This window comes from Neltuma alba, unplaced genomic scaffold (assembly GCF_004799145.2).
Source record: "Neltuma alba isolate B1F8T4 unplaced genomic scaffold, ASM479914v2 tig00006530_pilon, whole genome shotgun sequence".
NCBI classification, from domain to species: domain Eukaryota; kingdom Viridiplantae; phylum Streptophyta; class Magnoliopsida; order Fabales; family Fabaceae; genus Neltuma; species Neltuma alba.
The window spans coordinates 39,537-60,281 of NW_021634490.1; the positions used below are offsets into that span (position 1 = coordinate 39,537).

The window sequence follows — 20,745 nt, forward strand, 5'->3', positions numbered from 1 at the left end:
GAGCTTGAAATATATGTGATTTATGCTCATCTGGTCCATTTATAAAAACATAACAAACTGAGAAAAACCTTAAATTACATTAACTCTTCATTAAAATGTAACAACTTTAAAATTTTATCCACATTTAATATATACACTTTTCAGAAAAAATTTAACTATGTAGCTATACATGTTTACTAAAAATTTAACAAAGTAACTTATAAACAGAATCAAAAAAAAAATTTCTCCATCTACTCTATAAATAAAATCAGAAGAGCAAATAGGTACATAATGGTAGACTAATTTGACACTCCCTGAGTTTTATTACATAAACACTTTTAGATTATTGCGCACAAATTAAGAAAGGCAATAAATATATAAAAGGGAAAATTAATCCGTAAATTGTTCTAGGCTAACTCAATTTTGAATTAGGCTCGTTTATTTTATTTTGTTTGAATTTAGTCCTTATTCTATAATCTGTTAATTTTAACTTGTAAGTTTTATGGAATTTCATTTATAAAGATGCATGAGATAAAAATGGTGTGAAATAAATATGGAAAAAAAATTCATGCATCCCGTGAAATTCTATAAATTAAAATTAATAGGTTTTACATTTGAGGATGCATGGATGCCTATAAGGCTATAACGGACCAAATCACATTGGACAATTTTAAACAAAATAAATTATAAGGATCTAATTTAGAATTGAGATAAACTATATGAATCTATATTCTTATAGATCAATTTTTTTCCATGCAAAAATATGATATATTTTGCCAAATTTGCCCCTCATTTATTGCTAACATTGCTTTAATACTTCTAATAACATTATTCTACTCCACTGGTAAAACAAGAAAAATGATCTTATATGTTGTTTTAGAATTAGGAGAAAACCTGTAATATAAAACAATTTTTTCGTCAAAAACAAATATAATGAAATAAAGGAGGTAAAGAACAATTCAATTGGAGTTAATGGCTGGCAAAAAATAATAATAATTGTAGTTCATGGCTGGTAAATAAATTAAAACAATATGAAATTCTTTATAAACGAATCAATGAAAGAAATTTGTCTTCTTCCACATAACACCCGCCACTATTATTGCCCGGTGTAAATTTGAAATTAATATTCAAATTACAACGTCCTCTCCCAAGACCGTTAATTGGAGAAGACTTCTGGGGTTTAAGTGTCTGATAAATTCGTTGGTATAAATGTAGGCTCTTTAGTTATATTCATAAGGTAAAAAATGTGTGTTTTTATTTTATTTATAAGTTACATTATTAAATTCGTTTATATGAATATACAACTGTGTCTTTCATTTATTATTCATGAGAGAACAAGCTATTAAAGACTTAGAGTATTAGTATAAAGTCTATATTAAATAGGTGTAGAGTTGACAAATTATTAAATTTTATAATAAAGTTAATGAAATTAAGATTTTTTTAATTATGGTGAAACATATTAGAGACTTATTATCTGAGAAATGGAAAAAAATAACTTCAATTTATAACATCATGAAGACATTATTATTAAGTCCATATGGTTTTATTTCGGCGGTCGTTATAGCTAGCATAATGCTTTTATTTCTTCTTCTTGGCCACCCTACAAGAGAGAACTATTCCTATTTTACCGCACAATTGTATATTGAGATACACTGTTTATACCATATTGTACTCTTAACGTTATTTCTGTAGGCACATGAGCTTTTTTTTAAATAGGAAGAATGATTAAAAACAGCTGTTGAATTTCAAAATGATAAATAAGTTATTTTAACAATTTTGACATATCAAAACTATTGGCCGTATCACAAGAATGATTGAAAAAGTTTTTTATGATGTCGTTTAGTATTCCATGAACAACTATAACAATATATCCAAAAAGGACAAATTAATAATTTACTTTAATTAATAATTCATGACTTTTTATTTAGAATTTATAATAGATTTGAGTTCATGACAACAAGAAAACGAGAAATTGACCAAAACTTTGCCAGCTAGCTGGTACATTAATCTTATATGGTTGGGTAACAAGCCATGGTATCAATGGCGCACACTCCATTTGGAAAATCTGTATTCCTCTTAACATGGAAGTATCCATTTATTCCTCAATTTTCTCCCCATGAGTTCTTCACAGTCCAATAGTCATCTCCACCTTTTGAACCATATCCCAAAATTAAAACAGCATGATTCACATTGTTTGAATCCCTTGAGCAATACTGGGCATCATAAATCCCCTGAAAATTCAAAATAAATGTCATTAACGTCAAATTAAAAATGCTAAACTATACAAAAAAATTAAATGTTATTAGAGTAAAATTAAAAAGGCTAAACTATACAAGAACTCTCTTGAACTTTTAAGTCTATGTAGATTACCTCCAACTATCAATTACAAAGATCCCCATAATAAACCTTATTTTTGTGTGCATATATAACCTCTCAAACTTTGGTTAATGTGTAGATAATCCCTCTAAACTTTAGGTTGTAGGTGTGGATAAGTAATGTGCAGAATTTATCGTATGTGAGTCGTATACATAAATGTAAAAGTTTAGGAGGGCTTATTGTGAAGTTTCAAAGGTCGTAGATATTATCTGTACGTGGTCCCAAATTCAGAGGTTATGTATAGCTTGGTGCGCTTCATATGAAAGTTTAAACTAAATACATAAATTCTCGCGAACTAAAAGAAAGATTGGTTATTTATATATATATTAGAACACTCAATAATTAATATTAATTCAATAAAATGATTAAATAGACAAAAAAATATTGAAGATTGAATGAAGACAGAGAAAATACTTACGTTGTCATAGAATTGAAGATTTGATGCATCCAAAGATACTGTAATAGGCTGCTGAGCCGCAGCACACAAGAGGGCGTCTTCCGATTGATCTACTTGTGCATAATTAGTAATTTTCACGCCACTATCTCCATTTTGCTTCAGAAACGTTTTGAAATCCTCAAATTAGATAGAGAAGCTATGGTGTGTGATATACATATATACATAAAGAGAGAGAGAGCTGGAGTTGAGTCTAGCCAAAGGAGCGAGTTCTTCATAAGGTATCTATATTTAATACCCAATAGTGTCTCAAACAAGATTGCTAGCAAATATATATATATATATATATAGAGAGAGAGAGAGATGAAGTTGGCTTTGCAGGAATCGTCTCGAGCTACATAAGGGTACTCTTCTTCTTTACTAATGCCACCATTTCTGATAACCCACTCGAAAGCACTCTTGGGGAACCCACCTGAACAACCACGGCTTACGGAGTAACAATCTACAAGTTCTTGTTCTGAAAGGGAAATAAGTTCCCCTGTCTTTATTGCGTGTATTGCTTCAATGGCTCCAATGCTTCCAAATGCCCAGCAACTTCCTATGAACCATAAAACATCACTCATGGAACCTTTAGAGACATCCAAAAGAAAAATTGATATATTTCTTAAAATAGGGTTTCATTAAGTCTATACCACAACTTTGCTGGTCTTTAACTGGAGTCACAGCTCCTTTCTGTCTCCAATCCACAGAAGCAGGTGGTGTGCAGGAGTCCTGTTTCACGTAGCCGGACCTCGAGGCAGTGGTGGCCGGGTTGCTGGTGGTTGGCGCAGGTAGTTGGCGGAGGTACACTCTCTTGAACTCCTTAGGACTCATATCAACAAACTTGTTGAGTCCCAAACGATAGCCACCCCGAGAGGAATTGGATCTCTTGGCATTCGTCTCTTTGATATGGTTCAGATTCATTCGAAATATTTGCTACCTGCTTTCACTCTCTTCAGAGTTCGGGTACATTCTTGCATGCTGCTTCATCCATTGTTGGAATGTTTCATATTCTTCTTCTCCCTCTGAAGGGATAAATCCTGAAGAGAGACATATCAGAATCAAGTTCAAGATCAAGAAATGAAGGAACGAGGTTTTAGAAATATAGAAAGCCATGCTAGCCAGCTTGTTTTGTTGTTTCAGACACTGAGAAATGAAACTTGGCTTCCAATAAGCTAGAGCTTGCATGGAAGTGAAACCAGCGATGAGGTATTTATAATGTAATTCCACAACGTACTTGTGAGGGAAAAACTTCAAGTATGAGTTAACTTTAGTTATTTTTGCATTAATTATTCCGATCAACACGTCCCGTAATTAGTGTTATGGATCTTTGGATCATTCATGTCATGGCCTTTGCCCTTTGCACCGTTTCCAATACGTTCCGTATGACTCAGGGAAGTGTTTTATATGTTAATATAAGAAATATGCAACTCTTTTTAAGTCTATATCTCGTTAATGTGTTTAGATTGTCAAATCCGTGTTGACTGATGGACGAACGATGGGGTTGGGGCCGATGATGTGGCTGTCTCTTTAACACCTTTTGTAATGCTCCAACCTTCTAAATATTTTTTTGTTATTAGATTCTACATAAATTGAGTAACATTTTGATACCTTAAGTCAATGAATGATTTATTAGATTCTACATAAATTGAGTAACATTTTGATACCTTAAGTCAATGAATGATGCATTTTTCTCAATTTTTAATGATTTTTTAAAAGAAAAATACTTTAGAATTATGAATCTTTTTTTTGAAAAATTATAAAACAAAATTAAAATTGCATCATTTCATCATCATAAGATATCAAAATGTTACTCATTTTATATAAAATCCAATTATAAATAGAAACATAAGAAATATTTGAAAAGTTGGGGCATTACAAAAGAGAGGCTCCAAACTCAAGATTGACTTTGTTGTTATTAACAAAAGAAAAACAAGTCCGTGTATTTATTACTTGCTTGACATTTACAGTTTCATTTGCAGAAGAAAAAAAAATAAGAATGAATGGTGTGTGTGTGTGAATAATGTGTTCTATGCACATGTTTAATTTTTTTTACTATTTCTTATAAATATAATAATATTTTTGTGGATGTTTATATATCTCCTATTATCTCCTATATCTCCCATAATCTTCAATATCTTCTATTATCTCTATATCCCACAATTATCTCCTATTATTATATAATTTGCAGATTCTATCAAAGATGTAAAGCTGTGCCTATAAATAGAGGCTATATATAGTGTATTGAGTACCATTGAATGGAATGAGAAATACTCTCCCTTGTTGATCCTCTCTTCTTCTTTATTATTCTTTACTTATAACACCTTATCAGTACGAAGCTCTAACCAAGATATGTATGATATACCTCGTTTGCTCTATTCAAATGAAAATATCTCAAACATTGTTTATATGGTGTTTCAAAGTATTTGTATCTGTAATCGATCTTTTAGGATAATCTGAGACATTATATGGAATTAAAAAGATCTTTTACTATTGTTTTATACATCAGGTTCCATGACTAAGATTGGAGATTTTGCTTTACATTTTAGCGCTACAATTTAATTTTGATATAGATATTATGCCTTCCGAACTAATTATGATGAGAGGAATTTTCCCCCCTCTATTCCTCATTGACCTGATGTCACTATTTTGATCGAACCCGAAGTTCCAATTAATACTAGCAGTATCCTTAAAGAGTTACCGTCTAAAGTTAAATGGCTAGAAGTCATAATAATTCTAATTTGTCATCTTATTGAGATTAAACAGCTAGAAGCCATATAACTCTAATTTTCCATTCTTTTCAAATTAAATAGCTACAAGCCATATGGTTTTGATTTTCTATATTATGATCAGAAGCTATACAACTTTGACTTTTTATCTTATGACTAGAAGCCATATATATATATATATATATATTTAATTCTCTATTTTATTAAATGGCTTGAAGCCATATGTATATGCTAGTTTATCTTATTAAATAACTAGAAGTCATTTGAATATCATTTTTCAACTTACGGCTATAAACCATATATATTTGATTTTTTTTATCTTATTAAATTTTTAGAATCCATATAATTTAGATTTTTTATTTTACGGCTAGAAGCCATATATATTTAATTTTTTTATTTTATTAAATAGCTAATAGTTATATAACTTTGGTTTTCTATCTTATGCCCAAAAGCCATATATATTTAATTTTTTGTTATCTTATTAAATGGCTAGAGGCCATATAATTTGGATTTTCTATTTTATGACTAGAAGCGATATATATATTTAATTTTTCTATATCTTATTAAATGGCTTGCAGCCATATAGCTTTGGTCTTTATCTTATGACCAGAAATCATATATATTTAATTTAATTTTTTATTATTTTATTAAATGGCTAGAAACCATATAACTTTGAATTTCTATCTTATGGCCAGAAGCCATATATTTTTAATTTTTTTATTTTGAAATTAAATGGCTAGATGCCATGTATCTTTTTTTTTTTTTAATTAAACAGCCTGAAGCCATATAGTTTTGATTCTAAAGAGGATCATTATATGGTTTGTTTATAAAAGAAAAATTATAACAATTAGAATTATAAATAATGTAGTCCATGAAACTAATAACTATATAGTGAATGATGTGTTGATACTAGAGTTTACCTTTTCTCCTTATTTCATGTTACATTTAATATTTTACATTTAATTAATTTAAAAGTTTAAATTTTATTCTTATCTTATTCTCATATATTCTTGGTATTCAATTTGATATCCATTATTGTTGTAATTTTCTATTACTAAATGGCCAATAGCCATTACACTCATGTTATTGAATGACATGAAAAGAATAACTTATGACATTTTTAAAGCCCTGAAGGCTTATGGTTCAAAGAGTGACATAAATGATCTTTGAAAAATATATTTATTATATAGAGTCTTGGAGACTAATGACTTATAAATAGCTTTGAAGGCTTATGATTAATCCTCATAAGTATGTAGTTTGATTTCAATCCTTATAGATCTTTTCAAATTTCTGTTGGATTTAAAAATTTATGAATAAGAATTGAAGTGTTACAAAATACATACAAAAAAAAGTAATGTTTTTGAATAATGAAATATTGAGAAATATATATGTTGTGAACAAAAAATACTTCATATTTTAAAAAAGTATAACAAGAGGTGAAGTATATCATATAATGAAATAACAATATATGTTAGTTCCTGAACAACTATATGCAATCAAAAAATTGATATAATTCCAGAAGAACTAATAATAAAAGGTTTATATAGTTCTTGAAGAACTAGTAACAAAATTGATATAGCTTTTGAATATAATATAGTTCCCCCCATTCTTTGTGGGCAGAAAAGGAATTAATAATGAAAATTATGACCCACAAATATATATATATATATCAGAACATTTGTTCATCAAAGGGTCTTAAAGCGATAGCTCAATTGGGTTAAAATCTATGACTATATCTAAATCAAGAAACACTCAGATTTTTAAGTTAAAAATATCTTTTTAACTTACTATATGCTATTTACTCTTTTTGAAATATATAAATAAGAAAAGTATGTTTATATGACTCACCCTTAAGGGGGAGATTGTTAGAATACAAGTGTGAATCATGTTGGATGGAATCTGTTATCATTAATATTCATGTCATTTCTTATATCTCATATTCCTTTTGAAAAAGGCTCTAGAATAGTCAGTGGCACACGACCTTTTATAAGTGCACAAGTTTCTATCATTGGGTAAAAGATGAAAAATAAGGCTCTAAAAGAGCTATATCATGATTTATTATCCCGAAGATAAAATTCATAATTGATATCATATTCCTTGTGAAATATTAAGATGAAAAATGAATAATATGACATGAAAACAAGAAGTTTACCAATAATTGAGAATAATTTTACAATAAACTAGAAGTTTATGTATTTATAGTTTGGCATGACTGGTCAGATCATCCCAGATCATAATGATGCAAAATATCATGAAAAACATGCATTGGCATTTATTAAAGAACCAAAAGATTCTTTAAAAATGGTATATGATTCAAGAATTTTTATGCATTGTTTGTTCTCAAAAGAACTAGATAAGAGAACATCACTAGTTATGCTCAAAATTGAATCCGTGCAGATTTATAATATATCAAGTTTATATATGGGACCATTTAGACACATGTGAACCAAATTAATACCCTATGAGTGAAAGATGCATCTGTGAAATGGTCACAAGTATTTGTGATCAACTTGCAACCTAAAATTTACAAATATGTTCAAATAATTACATTGAGTACGTAAGTTTCTAATTATGAAATCAATATGATTCTCGTCGAGATTGCTAGTTATTGTTCCTCACATTGCTAATGATTATATGCTTAGTAAAAGCCTCCATAAGTAGCTAGACCAGAGTTTATGATAATAGAATTTCCGTTTGAGTGTTGGGATGATTCATTTTGTATATTTTTTTATTTCTTCTTTTTGGCCACCCTGCAAGAGAGCAATATTCCTATTTTACCCCACATAATTGCATATTGAGATATAATATTTTTTGTCCTTACTATAAGAACTAGTTGACTAATTTGAGTGGATTAAAAAAATTAATTAAGTTGGTTATTTATAATAAATAGGTATTATCTTTTCTAAAATACCCCTACTTGTCATGTCCCAAAATTTTCATTTGGCAATAAAAGATCAAAAGCTGGGATGAGGGTCAATATAGGAACTAGACAGGGAGATGAAACAACTTTTGATATGAAACCCCGAAAAGGTCCGGGCTGGCATGTTTGTAATTATCGGTTTAGGAAGAGCAAAACGGGAAAATTTGAGAAAAATTCCAGAAAATCCCTGAAAAATATAAAAAGTATAGAGTAGAGATTTTGGAAACTCGGTTGAGGCCTGAAAGGTATAATTTCGGTGAAAATGAATTACTACGGAATTTTTCGTAAACGGAGGTTTTTCTGGAAATTATTGGAGAAATGAAGGAAAATAATTATTTTAATAAGTTAGAGACCTCAATAAATTTGGGAGATTGATGGAAAATTCATATAAATGTTTTTTTGAATTTATAAAATTGGTTTTAGTTCTTGGAGGCTCAGGAATTAATTTTAAGGAATTTATTTTCCCTCAGATTTACCGATAAAGGCCTAATCAGAGAAAATTCAAAATAAATACCTAGAGGTGGTGAAAATTTCTGAAAATTTTCAGATCATGCTCCTATATTAAATGGTGAATTATCATAGAGAGAAATGAATTTTTAGAGGTCTGAAAAAATTATGAAATGTTACTAGTAAATAGTAACTGATAAAGTTTCGAATCGGTTTGGGATAGTGATTTGGTTTGTGGGCCATATTTTTGGGCCAGCCCAAACCATTTTGGGGGCCAAAAATGGACCCATTAAAGACCCAATTTCGTGCACTTTCCAGATTCTACTATTTTTATTAAATAAAATGTGAAATTAAGAGATATTTTTGTAGAAAAATCTAGAGAAATGCCACACGGAGTGATCTGAATATTTTGGACACTTGATGGCTGTCACATACACCTCCTTAGGTGTCCAATTTCATGCAAATCAGGAGGGAGAGGGCAGATGGATTTTTTCTATAAATACCCCTTGAAAATACAAGAAAAATGTTTAAAAATTGGGAAAAATAAGGGGAAACTCTGTCACTGTTCATCCAGCCACCCTTGCACAAAATTTTGAGGTGTTTTAGGCAAGAGATCATCCAACTTACTTCAAGGAAACACTAAGGTATGTTCAAGCATCAATATCTCTAAGATTTAGATTGATTAAACAAGGATTTGTGCTTGGGAAAATGCTGGAAAATTCAGTTGAGATGTGTGATGCTTAGGAAAGGATAGAAACCTTAATAATTAAGTGGAATAAGGAAGATTAAGTGATGTATGGATGGATTTTTGGATGAAAACAAAGTTAGGGTTTGAGGGAAGGAATTTCCTTCAGCACTGTTCATGCAGAAGCAATTTTATTTTTCTTGATTTGATGATTCCAATGGCTTTAAAACATGTTTTTGTGTAGGGATATAATGTTGGAAAGTGTTTAAAATCATTGGAATCAAAAATAGAATTTTTGGAAGCATATAGCCCCCTATTCGGCCAAGAGGAGTTCATGGGGAAGGAGTTTGAATTTTAAAAATCTGATTACACCATTAGATTCCTCATGAAAAGGTGCATGATGGCCATCTTTGCTGACATGATTGAGAAGACAATTGAAGTGTTCATGGATGACTTCTCTGTTTTTGGAGATTCTTTTGATTGCTGCCTAGATAATTTGGCGGCTGTTTTGCAAAAATGTGAAGAAACCAACTTGGTTCTGAATTGGGAAAAATGTCACTTCATGGTGCAGGAGGGCATTGTCTTTGGTCATCGAGTATCCAAACAGGGCCTATAAGTTGACAAGGCAAAGGTATCTGTTATTGAGCAATTGCCTCCACGAACAAGTGTAAAGGGCGTTAGAAGTTTCTTGGGTCACGCGGGATTCTACTGTTGTTTCATTAAAGATTTTTCTAAAATCACTAAGCCTTTGTGCAATTTGTTGGAGAAAGATAGGGAGTTCAAGTTCAATGATGCTTGTATGAACTCTTTTGAGGAGTTAAAGAAGCTTACATCAACACCAATTTTAGTGGCACCTAATTGGGAGCTACCCTTCATCATTATGGCATATGCTAGTGATTTCGCCGTTAGAGCAGTGCTGGGACAAAAAGCAGAAAAGGTCTTCCATCCCATCTACTATGCAAGTAAAACCCTAGATGATGCTCAACTTAACTACACTACTAGAGAAAAAGAATTGCTGGCAGTGGTGTTTGCTTGTGAGAAATTCTGCTTTTATATTGTAGGCCCTAAAGTGACTATCTATACAGACTACTCTGCTCTGAAGTACCTGTTTACCAAGAAAGATTCCAAATCATGCCTGATTCGCTGGATCCTTTTGCTTCAAGAATTTGACTTGGAAATTGTTGATAGGAAGGACACTGAAAACCAAGTGGCAGACCATCTGTCTCGGTTGAGTAGTGGAGCTCAACATGATCATTGGCAAGAGATCAATACAGCTTTCCCGGATGAATACCTGTTCTTTGTGGATGACTCGACTACTCCTTGGTATGCAGATCTGGTTAATTATCTGGTTTGTGGAACTTTGCCACTAGACCTTAACTCCCACCAAAAGAGGAAATTTCTTCACAATGCGAAGATGTACTTCTGGGAAGAGCCTTATTTGTTCAAAAGATATGCCGATCAAATGATAAGAAGATGTGTTCTGGAAGTTGAGCAGCAAGATATTCTAGAGTGTTGTCATTCTTCTGCATATGGCGGGCACTTTGGAGGAGAGAAAACTGCTGCCAAAGTCCTTTAAAGTGGTTTCTATTGGCCTTCATTGTTTAAAGATGCATACGCCTTTGTGATCTGATGTGATCAGTGTCAACGAGTGGGAAACATATCAAGAAGGAATGAAATGCCTCTGAATAATATTCTGGAAGTTGAACTCTTTGATGTATGGGGGATTGATTTCATGGGCCTTTTTCTAAAGTCTCTCAATCAAGAGTACATTCTGGTCGCTGTAGACTATGTCTCGAAATGGGTTGAAGCTACGACATGTGTATCCAGTGATGCTAAAACTGTGATCAAATTCTTAAAGAAAAACATCTTCACTAGATTTGGAGCACCTCAGGCTATCATTAGTGATGGTGGCTCCCACTTTTGCAATCATCAATTTCAAGCTCTGATGAAGAAATATGGTGTAAAGCATAGGGTAACTTTGGCTTATCACCCTCAGTCAAATGGCCAAGCTGAAATATCCAACCGAGAGATCAAAAGCATTCTCGAGAAGGTAGTAGGTGCAACAAGAAAAGATTGGTCATTAAAACTGGATGACGCTCTTTGGGCCTACAGGACAGCGTATAAAACTCCGATTAGGATGTCTCCCTATCGGTTGGTCTTCGGAAAAGCATGTCATTTGCCTGTGGAATTGGAGCATGGGGCTTACTGGGCTATAAAAAAGCTCAATCTTGACTTTCAAGCTGCTAGTGCAAAAAGGCTCCTTCAACTAAATGAATTAGAGAAATTTCACCTTAATGCCTATGAAAGTGCGAGGCTCTATAAGGAAAGGACCAAGAAGTATCATGATCAGAAAATTATAACTAAGGTCTTTGAAGCTGGGCAAAAAGTGTTACTTCACAATTCAAAATTGAGACTATTTCCGGGCAAACTCAAATCATGCTGGTCAGGGCCATTCATTGTGGTACAAGCTGCAAACCATGGTGTGGTGGAGCTGGAAAATGAAAAAGGTGAAAGATTTCATGCAAATGGCCATCGTTTGAAGCATTATTAGGGTGGAAAGATGGATCATCAAGTCTCTACGATCTACTTTGCTAAGCAATCATAAAAGAGCTGAAGAGCCAGGTTGAAGACTATAAACCAAGCACTACTTGGGAGGCAACCCAAGCTGTAAACTTGCCTTTTATGTGTTTGTTGTATTTCGGTTTTGTTTTAATAGATTTACGTTTGATCTTTGTTTTTGTAGGCCTGAAGGTTTATTCCTCAAACTTTGGAGCTTAGCAGAAGGAGTGGCTGATTTCTGATTAGCGCAACCAGGGAAGTGCACCTAACCTTATTCCCCAGCATTAACCTTAACCTTGTTGATACATTTGGAATATCAAATGCATTTGATTGAAAATTCATTGATATTGTGGCTTTGATTGGTTACTTTGATTATGTTGGAGCTTGTGTTAAATTGAGGCTTGTGGGTTTTGTTTTTGTGTGGTTGTCTGTGTTATGTTGTTTCCTATGATTGTGCTTGTGTTTAGTCTTGTTTTATTGTGTATTGTGTATTTCGATGTGGTAGGTCTAGTTAGTGTTTGGTAATTTTTCAAGGTAGGCTTGCTCTGTAATAGGTGCCGTGGCGTGTGTGATCAGAAGCCGCGGCGCCTCATTTTTTTAGTGTGCTATCTCTGTAATAGGCGCCGTGGCCCCTGACAAAATCCGTCGCAGTGCCTTTGTCCTTGTTCTTCAGTCGCGTCTCTATAAAAACCACCACGGCGTGTGTACTTAGAAGCTGCAAAGCCTGTCCTCTTTCTCAGAGTTTCGGTTCTGTCTGAGGTGCCGCAGCGTAAGCACTCATACTCCACGGCCCCCTTCTTTTACCCTGGTTTAGCGGTTCTATAACAGGCACCGCGGGCCCTAACAAAATCTGCCGCGGCGCCTTATCGTATTCTGTGGGTTCCATTTTCGTGTTTCCCGTTTTAATCTTCCTTATTTCTCTCAATACCCACTGTGCCCTTTTGTATCTAACTGGTTTTGGGGGTGGATTCGTTGTTTCCATTTTATATTCTTAACGCTTTGGTCATTTCCTCCCATCCCCTATCTCTAAACCCCTTTGGAACACGCCACTGGTCATCCCTTTCCCCAAATCATACTCGGCTTTCCTCCCTCACTGCCATTCTTTCCCCTTTCCCTCACCGTCAGTCGCATTCCGCTAGTCACGCCGCCGCCATTCTCTCCCACCCTCTCACCATCACTTTCTCTCCCCCTAATTGTCGATTTGTGTCTCTCTCTCACCGTTGACTTCATCCCCTCCTTCGCTGCACTACCATCGCATCTCATTTCCAGTCGCCTCTCATCTCACGTCGTGCCTCCACTCCGCCTCTGAAGTAAGTTTTGTCTCTTTTATTTCCTTGAGTATGTAGGGAAGTGGGTTGTTAGGAGTGTGCATTGTGGTCTAGAGTATATTTTGAACCAAGTTTGGGAGGAGTTTGGGCTCTTTAAGGTTGGTTGGGGGCATTTTGATTCTCTAAGGTTGCATTGTGGTTAGGTTTTTAAGAAAACTTCCAAGTGATAATTCCACATTGCCCAACTGCTTGTGAGCATGTACTGATAAAAATGTAATACTTGTGAAGCTGAGTGATCATAGCTTGGAACTGATTTGAGAAAGAAAATGCGGTGCCTGTCCAAATTTTCAAATGACATCGGTTCCTTACCCAAGTTATGTTATTCTTTTTCACCTATAACTGATTTGGAAATGCTATTCTGTTTGAGAAATCAAACCGATTGAAAGACCCAGTTGCTATTTTAGTGAAAATAGTTTAAATTGGCAGCTACTGATGGTTGTCTAACTTTGAAACTATTTTATAAAAGAGAACCTTTGTGAATTCAGTTTGAATTGAGGGTTTATTATGACTCAGGTTTAGAAAGGGCTTAAGTAATAGTGAGAGTATGTTGTTGGGATTGCTTGAGGTTTACTTTGACTTTTGATCTCACGCTTTGATTTGAGTTTGGGGGAGAGCTTTTTTTTTAGGTTAGTTTTGTTTTTCTTTTTCGGTTGTTTTGTGGTTATGGTGTGTTATTTGCTTAGTTTGTGTATAGTGTGCTTTGCTCTTTCTATACAAGTAACAATCAAATGGCCCATAGGAAGAAAGGCTATGCTACCTCCCCTGATCCCCCTATCAAGGAGCTTATTGAAAGGAGAGGGTTACATCAAGAAAGGAAATTTCCTTGCACAAACAAGTTTGGATTTTATAAAAGAGCAAGGAAGCTCAAACTCATAGATCTGATTAGACCCAAAACCGAGGGGAATAAGAAGCTGGTTAGGAAGTTTTATATTAAGGTGGCAACAAATTTGAATAATGAGATGTTTATCCAGTACCAACGTGTGCTCATTACTCCAGACGCATCAGAGATTACTATGAGCTTCTCGAGGTTGAAAATTGCCAATATCAGTGGTATCTCAGCAACCGAAAGGAGATTCCTCTCGGAGCAATCTCAGCGACACTCACTAGTTCTGATGAGGAGATGTGGGTGAGACCCAAGAGGGGCCAGGCTTATATTATGCAAAAGGACATGATACTTGAGGCCAGAATCTGGTTGCATATTGTCATAAGGAACATTATGCCAACCACTCATCTTAGTGAAGCCTAGCGGAATCTGGCACTTCTGATATATCTATTCATGATCAAAGTGATAGTAAATGTAGGGAAATTGATTTTTGATGCCATATGGGATGCTAGTAGAGCCCACAACACCAATCTAGTCATGCCTCACCTCATCTCGGATTTGTTAACTAAAGCAGAGGTAGAATGGAAAGAAAAAGATCAAAAGTTCAAGCCGGTTTCACTATTCAACTATTCCAATTTGGTTCCTGAATGAGAACAGCAACGGATCACTGAAGCCATGTATGCTGAACAGTTTTGCGAGGAGTATAGGAGGGAACAAGAAGCTCAAGCCAGTGCCAGTGCCGACCCTACCACTCGAAGCTTGGATCTCCTCTACGAGAAATTGGACAGAGAGATAGGTCACAAGAGACGTAGATAGAGACGAATGGAGGAACTGTTAGTCGAGATGGCAAGGAAATTGGACATTGACACGCCGGATGTGTGAGATATGAGCACTGAGGCAGAGTCACCGAGAGAGGAACATGAAGCAGGAACGTCTGGTGCTGGTATTGGTTCAGGAGATGAAATGGCCGTCGATCCATTTGCAGAGGGTGATGAGGATCAAGGGGGTCAGCAGTCTGAGGAGGAGGATGCCTAGCTGGGGCCATTTCTGCTGCTGTTGCTGCTTGTTTTGTTGCTTTTGTTTTTGTTTGTGTTCTTGTAGTTTCTTGGGTCTTGCTCTATTTTGTGTGTCGTTATTTGCTTTTCTGGTTCTGAAAAGGCTACTGATGGCCTGTTGGATTGATTGTAACTCTTAAACAGTATCTGTCATTGTTTATTATAACTGCGTTAACTACTGAGAACTGATTGAATATGTGTATTGTTAACGGATCTTTTCATTGATTAATCTGTGGATACCAATAGTAATTGCTGATTTCATTGTGGTTATCTGATAGTGATATTGTTGATAGTTGTGCATATTGCTATACTTGTACAGGAAGCAAAGCCAATTTTGACCTTTCATGCAGCGGATATATTGTTTTTGGATTCTGACTGCATGCCCTGATCTTTACTTACTCTTATTGATAGTGAGGACACTGTTAGTTTTAAGTTTGGGGGTGAGGATTGATTTTTGTGGATAACAGGGTTAAATTTGAAAAGTTTTGAAAGGTCACTTTGTTGAGTAAATTTTTTTTTTTAAAAAAAAGAGAAAACAGTTAAAACAGTAGAAATTTTGTTAGCTTAAATTTTTGCTCATTTGGTTTTATGAAGGATGAGCTGAAGTGGCGAGTTGTTAGTTGAGAATGTATGAATGGTCCAATAATTAAACAAAATGCTTAGTTACTATGCTTGATAGGAAGTTTTGAATTGCTCTTTGATGCTTGAATTGTGAGGTTAAAACCTGTGTTTCTTTAATTTTGGAGAAACTAATGCACAAAAAGGGTCAAGACATTTCAAGTGATTACGTTGAGGTTGAGTGGATAATTGAGTTTTTATACTTTTATTTCAACTAAATTGCTTTGGAACCTTCTTCTGATTTCTCAAAGTTTATGGTTTGTTCTATATGAATTTGAAAAAGGATTAGGGCAATTCTTAAATGCATTTGAGCCTTTCAAGCTGACCTTAAAGATCTTGTCCTTTGAACCCGTACTTTAAGCCGTAAAAAAAAGTGTATATATGTTTACGTTTTGTTTCAAACCCTAACCTCTTCTTAACCCAAAACCAATTGAGAAAAAACCATGAAGTCCCTAGCTTTGAGATAAATGAAAGTTGGAAGGATAAGGAGTTTGATGAGATGTTGAGATTTTGAAAGGTTGGCAAGGGTAATGGAAAAATTTTGGAAATTTAAAGTATTAGAAACTAAGCTGTGAGTTATTTTTTTTAATGTTAAAAAAAAGAGAAAAAGAAAAAGAAAAAGAGAAGGGCATATAAATATTTAGTACAACTCCATGAAAGGTTGGTAAGAAAAAAAAGAATAAATTTTGGTACAAGTTTAGGAGAATGAAAGTGGTTGAAGTGAGTTCTGATTATGAATATCTATTTATCTCAAAGTATTTGTATACTCTATTTTCCCTTTCTTTTCTAAATTATCACCTCTTGGCCACGTTATAAGCCGAAAAGTCCCTTTGATTTCAAATTTATATGGGGTGAGTTGCAGGCGGAGAGAGAGAAGGAGTTAGGCTTATGAAAGTATGTGGTTGAAGGTTAGTATGTTGGCTAAAGTCTCACATTCTGTTGAGACATTATCATGAGAGATGTTCATTGACTCTATACACACACTCACACTCCAAAATCATTGAAAGTTTCTTTTAAGCTCATGAAACTTGTTTCTTTGGGTGATTCAGTAATTTCCTGTCCTGTATATTTTCTTGACCATTTGATGAGGATATAGTTGTTCCTACAATCTTTGATGTGCAATTTGTTACTTAGTTGCTAGTTTGTTGTTTTACTCGAGGATGAGCAAAAGTCTAAGTTTGGGGGTGTGATAATCTCTAAAAATTCCTACTTATTCAACTTGTTTTAGCACTCTTTTATTTGGTTTGGAAGTCAATTTTGCAGGAAAAAGCTTGAAGCGAGTAAAGAATAGAGACCAGGAGTGGAGAACTAAAAAGAGACCAACCGCTGCAGTGTATGGAAACAAATGCCACGGCGGCTCTAACAGAGAGGAAGGAGTGTACTTCTGTGTGAGGCACTACAGCTCCTGACCATATCTGCCGCGGCGCCCAAGCAGTCCACTGAACTAAGTCCGGTCCAACCTAACTTCAAGTTTGTACTAGATTAGACCTGACCATGGGCTGCATTATGTAGCCTGAGGCCTTTATCAAACCAAGACCTCAGGCTGAGCATCAACCTAGTCTGGTATGGTCCATGCATACTCCTAATTCTAACAAACCCTTAAAATTAAATAATTTAAATTTTATAAATAACAACAACAACAATTATAATAATAATTTTATTTAGACTAAGTAAACTTAATAACAAAAACTTACTTAATCCAGATCCCTGTTGATTGGCTTTCAATTTGGATTAACTCAGGTATGGGTCTTCATTCAGTGCTTGTCACAATGATGAGTACCATGTGCTCGTCACAATGATGAGTACCATATATCACTATGAGCAATCTAAACCATCCAAAATCTAATATAGAGGATTTAGATTTAAAATTTTTAATGTACAATTTTTTCAATAATAAATTTATTTTTTAAAGATATGTTAGTTATGATATTATATTTATGTTAAATTCTGTATCTATTGAAACAAAAAATTGATTAAAATATATAAAAAATTTAAATTCAATTTGAACCATCAATAATTGATCTAGATGGTCCAGATTGCGATGAACACTCCATGTTCATTATTGTGATGAGCATGAAATATGCTCTTCCGTTGGGTATGTCCAAATGATTGTTTTTAGTTTTGCTAATTAAATGATTTTATTATGTTATATTTACGAACGATCTACTATAGTTATTGAGGCTTTTGAAGTATTTTATTTTAAATAGAACAAATTATATGTTCCTAAAGTAACTTTGTCAGTGTCCTATTCGTTTGAGATTTGTAAAAAACTAGGTATAAACCACTTATGAGGAATGAGAGGGGTGTGTATAATAAGGCGCACATTTCTTATCTTGTACAGAAAAGGGGGTGAGAAGAAGAAGATACGCATATTTTCTCATAGATTCGCATTATTTATTAAAATTAAAGTAATATGCTATGAAAAGTAAAATTGATAAGTCTGAGTAGGATTCTGATGGTAAATACATAAATATATTATAACCAATAGTTTCTGACTCTTTATTTAAAATTTAGGGTAGACATACTTAGAGTTTATAACAACGCCAAATCAGAAATTGACGGCAACTTAGTGGTACTAATCTATATGATTGGGTATGAAGCGGCAGTATTAATAGAGCAAACTCCGTTTGGTGCTTTCGAATTCCTTTGAATCAAGAAGTATCCGTTCATTCCCCAATCTTCTCCCCATGAGTTCTTCACAATCCAATAATCTTTGCCATCTTTCGAATCATATCCCACGATCAAAACTGCATGATTTGGCTGAGTTCCCATGGGGCAACTTTCACCATCAATAATCCCCTGGCAAAATAATAAAACAAAAATAATTAGAAAAAATTTATGAGATTGATGGTTATGTAATTAACCATCGAATTTAAAACTAAAAAGACTGATCGAAGATTAAGCTTAAGACTTACGCCCTGATAAAATTGAAGTGGTGTTGCATCCAAACCCACCGTAATGGGTTGATTAGCGATGGCACACAAGAGAGCATGATCCGACTGCTTTACACGTTCATAGCCTTTTATTTTCACAACACTTTTCTGAACGAACATAAGGAAAGCACAAATCAGATGAGGAAAAGATATATAAATATACTTGAAAATCTCCACAAACTAAAGAAACAAACCTTTTCAGCTTTGCAATGACCCTTTTCCCCCACATAAGGATAATCATCTTCTTTACTGAGCCCACCATTCTTGACAACCCATTTAAAGGCCGTCACGGGAAATCCTCCTGAACAAGCATGGTTGGTGAGGTCACAATCCAGAAGTTCTTGTTCAGAAAGGCGAACAAGTTCCCTGTTTCTTATTGCATTCGCTGATTCGATTGCCCCAGTGGTTGCAAATGCCCAACAACTTCCTGAACCATGAAACATTAATCAAGGTATTAGCCCTTTGAGGTTCCAAAGAATTATATAAATATAACTTAGAATATCCTCAAGAATAGGGACTAATTTTTGTTGGGGCAGGAAGCGTTAAGATTAAAGCTCTCCTAAGAAATGTGCTTTTCAGAATTCGAATTTGTGTTCTTCTCTTATAGCATGTATTTTAACTCTACGTTCTTCAATAAAATATATAAACAAGAGCAACTCACCACATCTTTTCTGGTTTTTGACAGGAGTCACCACTCTTTTCTGTCTCCAATCCATGGAAGAAGGTGCATTTTCACATGTATTGTTGTGCTGCCTATGTCCCGACCTCGAGGTACCTGGCGCGATGGTGGTCGGAACCTCCAGGGGATGGAGGTACACTCTCTTAAACTCCTCAGGACTCATATCAGCAAACTTGTTGAGTCCCAAACGATCGGCACCAGAGGAATTGGATCTCTTGGCATTTGTCACAGTGATGTACTTGAGATTTCTTTGGAATATTTGGAATCTAGTGTTGCTCTCTTCAGAGTTTGCGTAGACTCTTCCATGCTCCGCCATCCATTGCTGGAACATTTCAAAGTCTTGTTCAGCCTTTGAAGGGGAAACTGATGATTCACTGGTAGGGAATCCTGAAGAGAGACATATCAGAATAGAATACCAGATCAAGGGAAAAAGAAACTGAGACATACTAGAGTAGAAAGCCATGCTTATTTTGCTGTTTCAGTTACTGAGAAATGAAACCTCAAATAAGCTTGCATGGAAGTGAATTCATCCACGAGGTATTTATAGACAATTCTTGTTAGTTGTAGAAGAAAACGACATAGATTGACGTCAATATTATTTTTTTTATTTGACTGATGATATTTATAACCGATCAACACATTACCCATCCTTGACGCACAAGAACATGTCAATAGTCTTAAAGCCTTTTTTTTTTTTTTTTTAAAAATAATCTTACGCACTGTTTGGTTGGAAGGTTTTTGGAGGGAAGGGAGGAGAAATTCTGTTTGGTTCGGAAAAAAAATGGAAGGGATGGGGGGAAAAATTTGTTTTATGCTCCTCTCCACTCCTTCTCCCCTCTAGACTTGGGATTTTTTGAAAGAGAAAAAAAATATTATGTCTCATCCCGACCAAATTACCTATATTAGTTTTTGGATATTCATAGTTTATCTTTTTTAGTAAAAACTATTTTTTCACTCTTTTTCCTGTTCAGTGCCTACAATTCCTCTATAGATTTTTTTTTTTAACTCCTCACATGTTCTTTTCTTTTTCCAATTTCATCATTCCCCACGCTTTCTACCATTAATCTTCCTCATCTTTTCCTCTAGCCTGTTCCCCAACTTCCTTTATCTTATTAGTATTATCAGTATTTTGTTTCATTCATTTATTCTATATGAAGCTATTGTTTTTTGGTTCATATGAG

At 34.2% G+C, this 20,745-nt stretch overlaps 2 protein-coding genes across 2 annotated transcripts; both read right to left on the reverse strand.

Moving 5' to 3' along the window:
- Nucleotides 1-2,081: 2,081 nt before the first annotated feature.
- On the reverse strand, nucleotides 2,082-3,712 carry LOC114750563 (P34 probable thiol protease-like). The gene is made up of 4 exons (XM_028939159.1): nucleotides 3,442-3,712; nucleotides 3,148-3,347; nucleotides 2,774-2,908; nucleotides 2,082-2,210 (listed from the first exon to the last, which is right to left on the reverse strand). Exons 1-4 carry the CDS (start codon nucleotides 3,710-3,712, stop codon nucleotides 2,082-2,084), a joined length of 735 nt encoding a protein of 244 aa, XP_028794992.1.
- Nucleotides 3,713-19,460: 15,748 nt separating this feature from the next.
- On the reverse strand, nucleotides 19,461-20,027 carry LOC114750565 (P34 probable thiol protease-like). Its single transcript, XM_028939160.1, has one exon. The coding sequence runs from the start codon at nucleotides 20,025-20,027 to the stop codon at nucleotides 19,461-19,463; it is 567 nt and encodes a 188-aa protein (XP_028794993.1).
- Nucleotides 20,028-20,745: the final 718 nt, after the last annotated feature.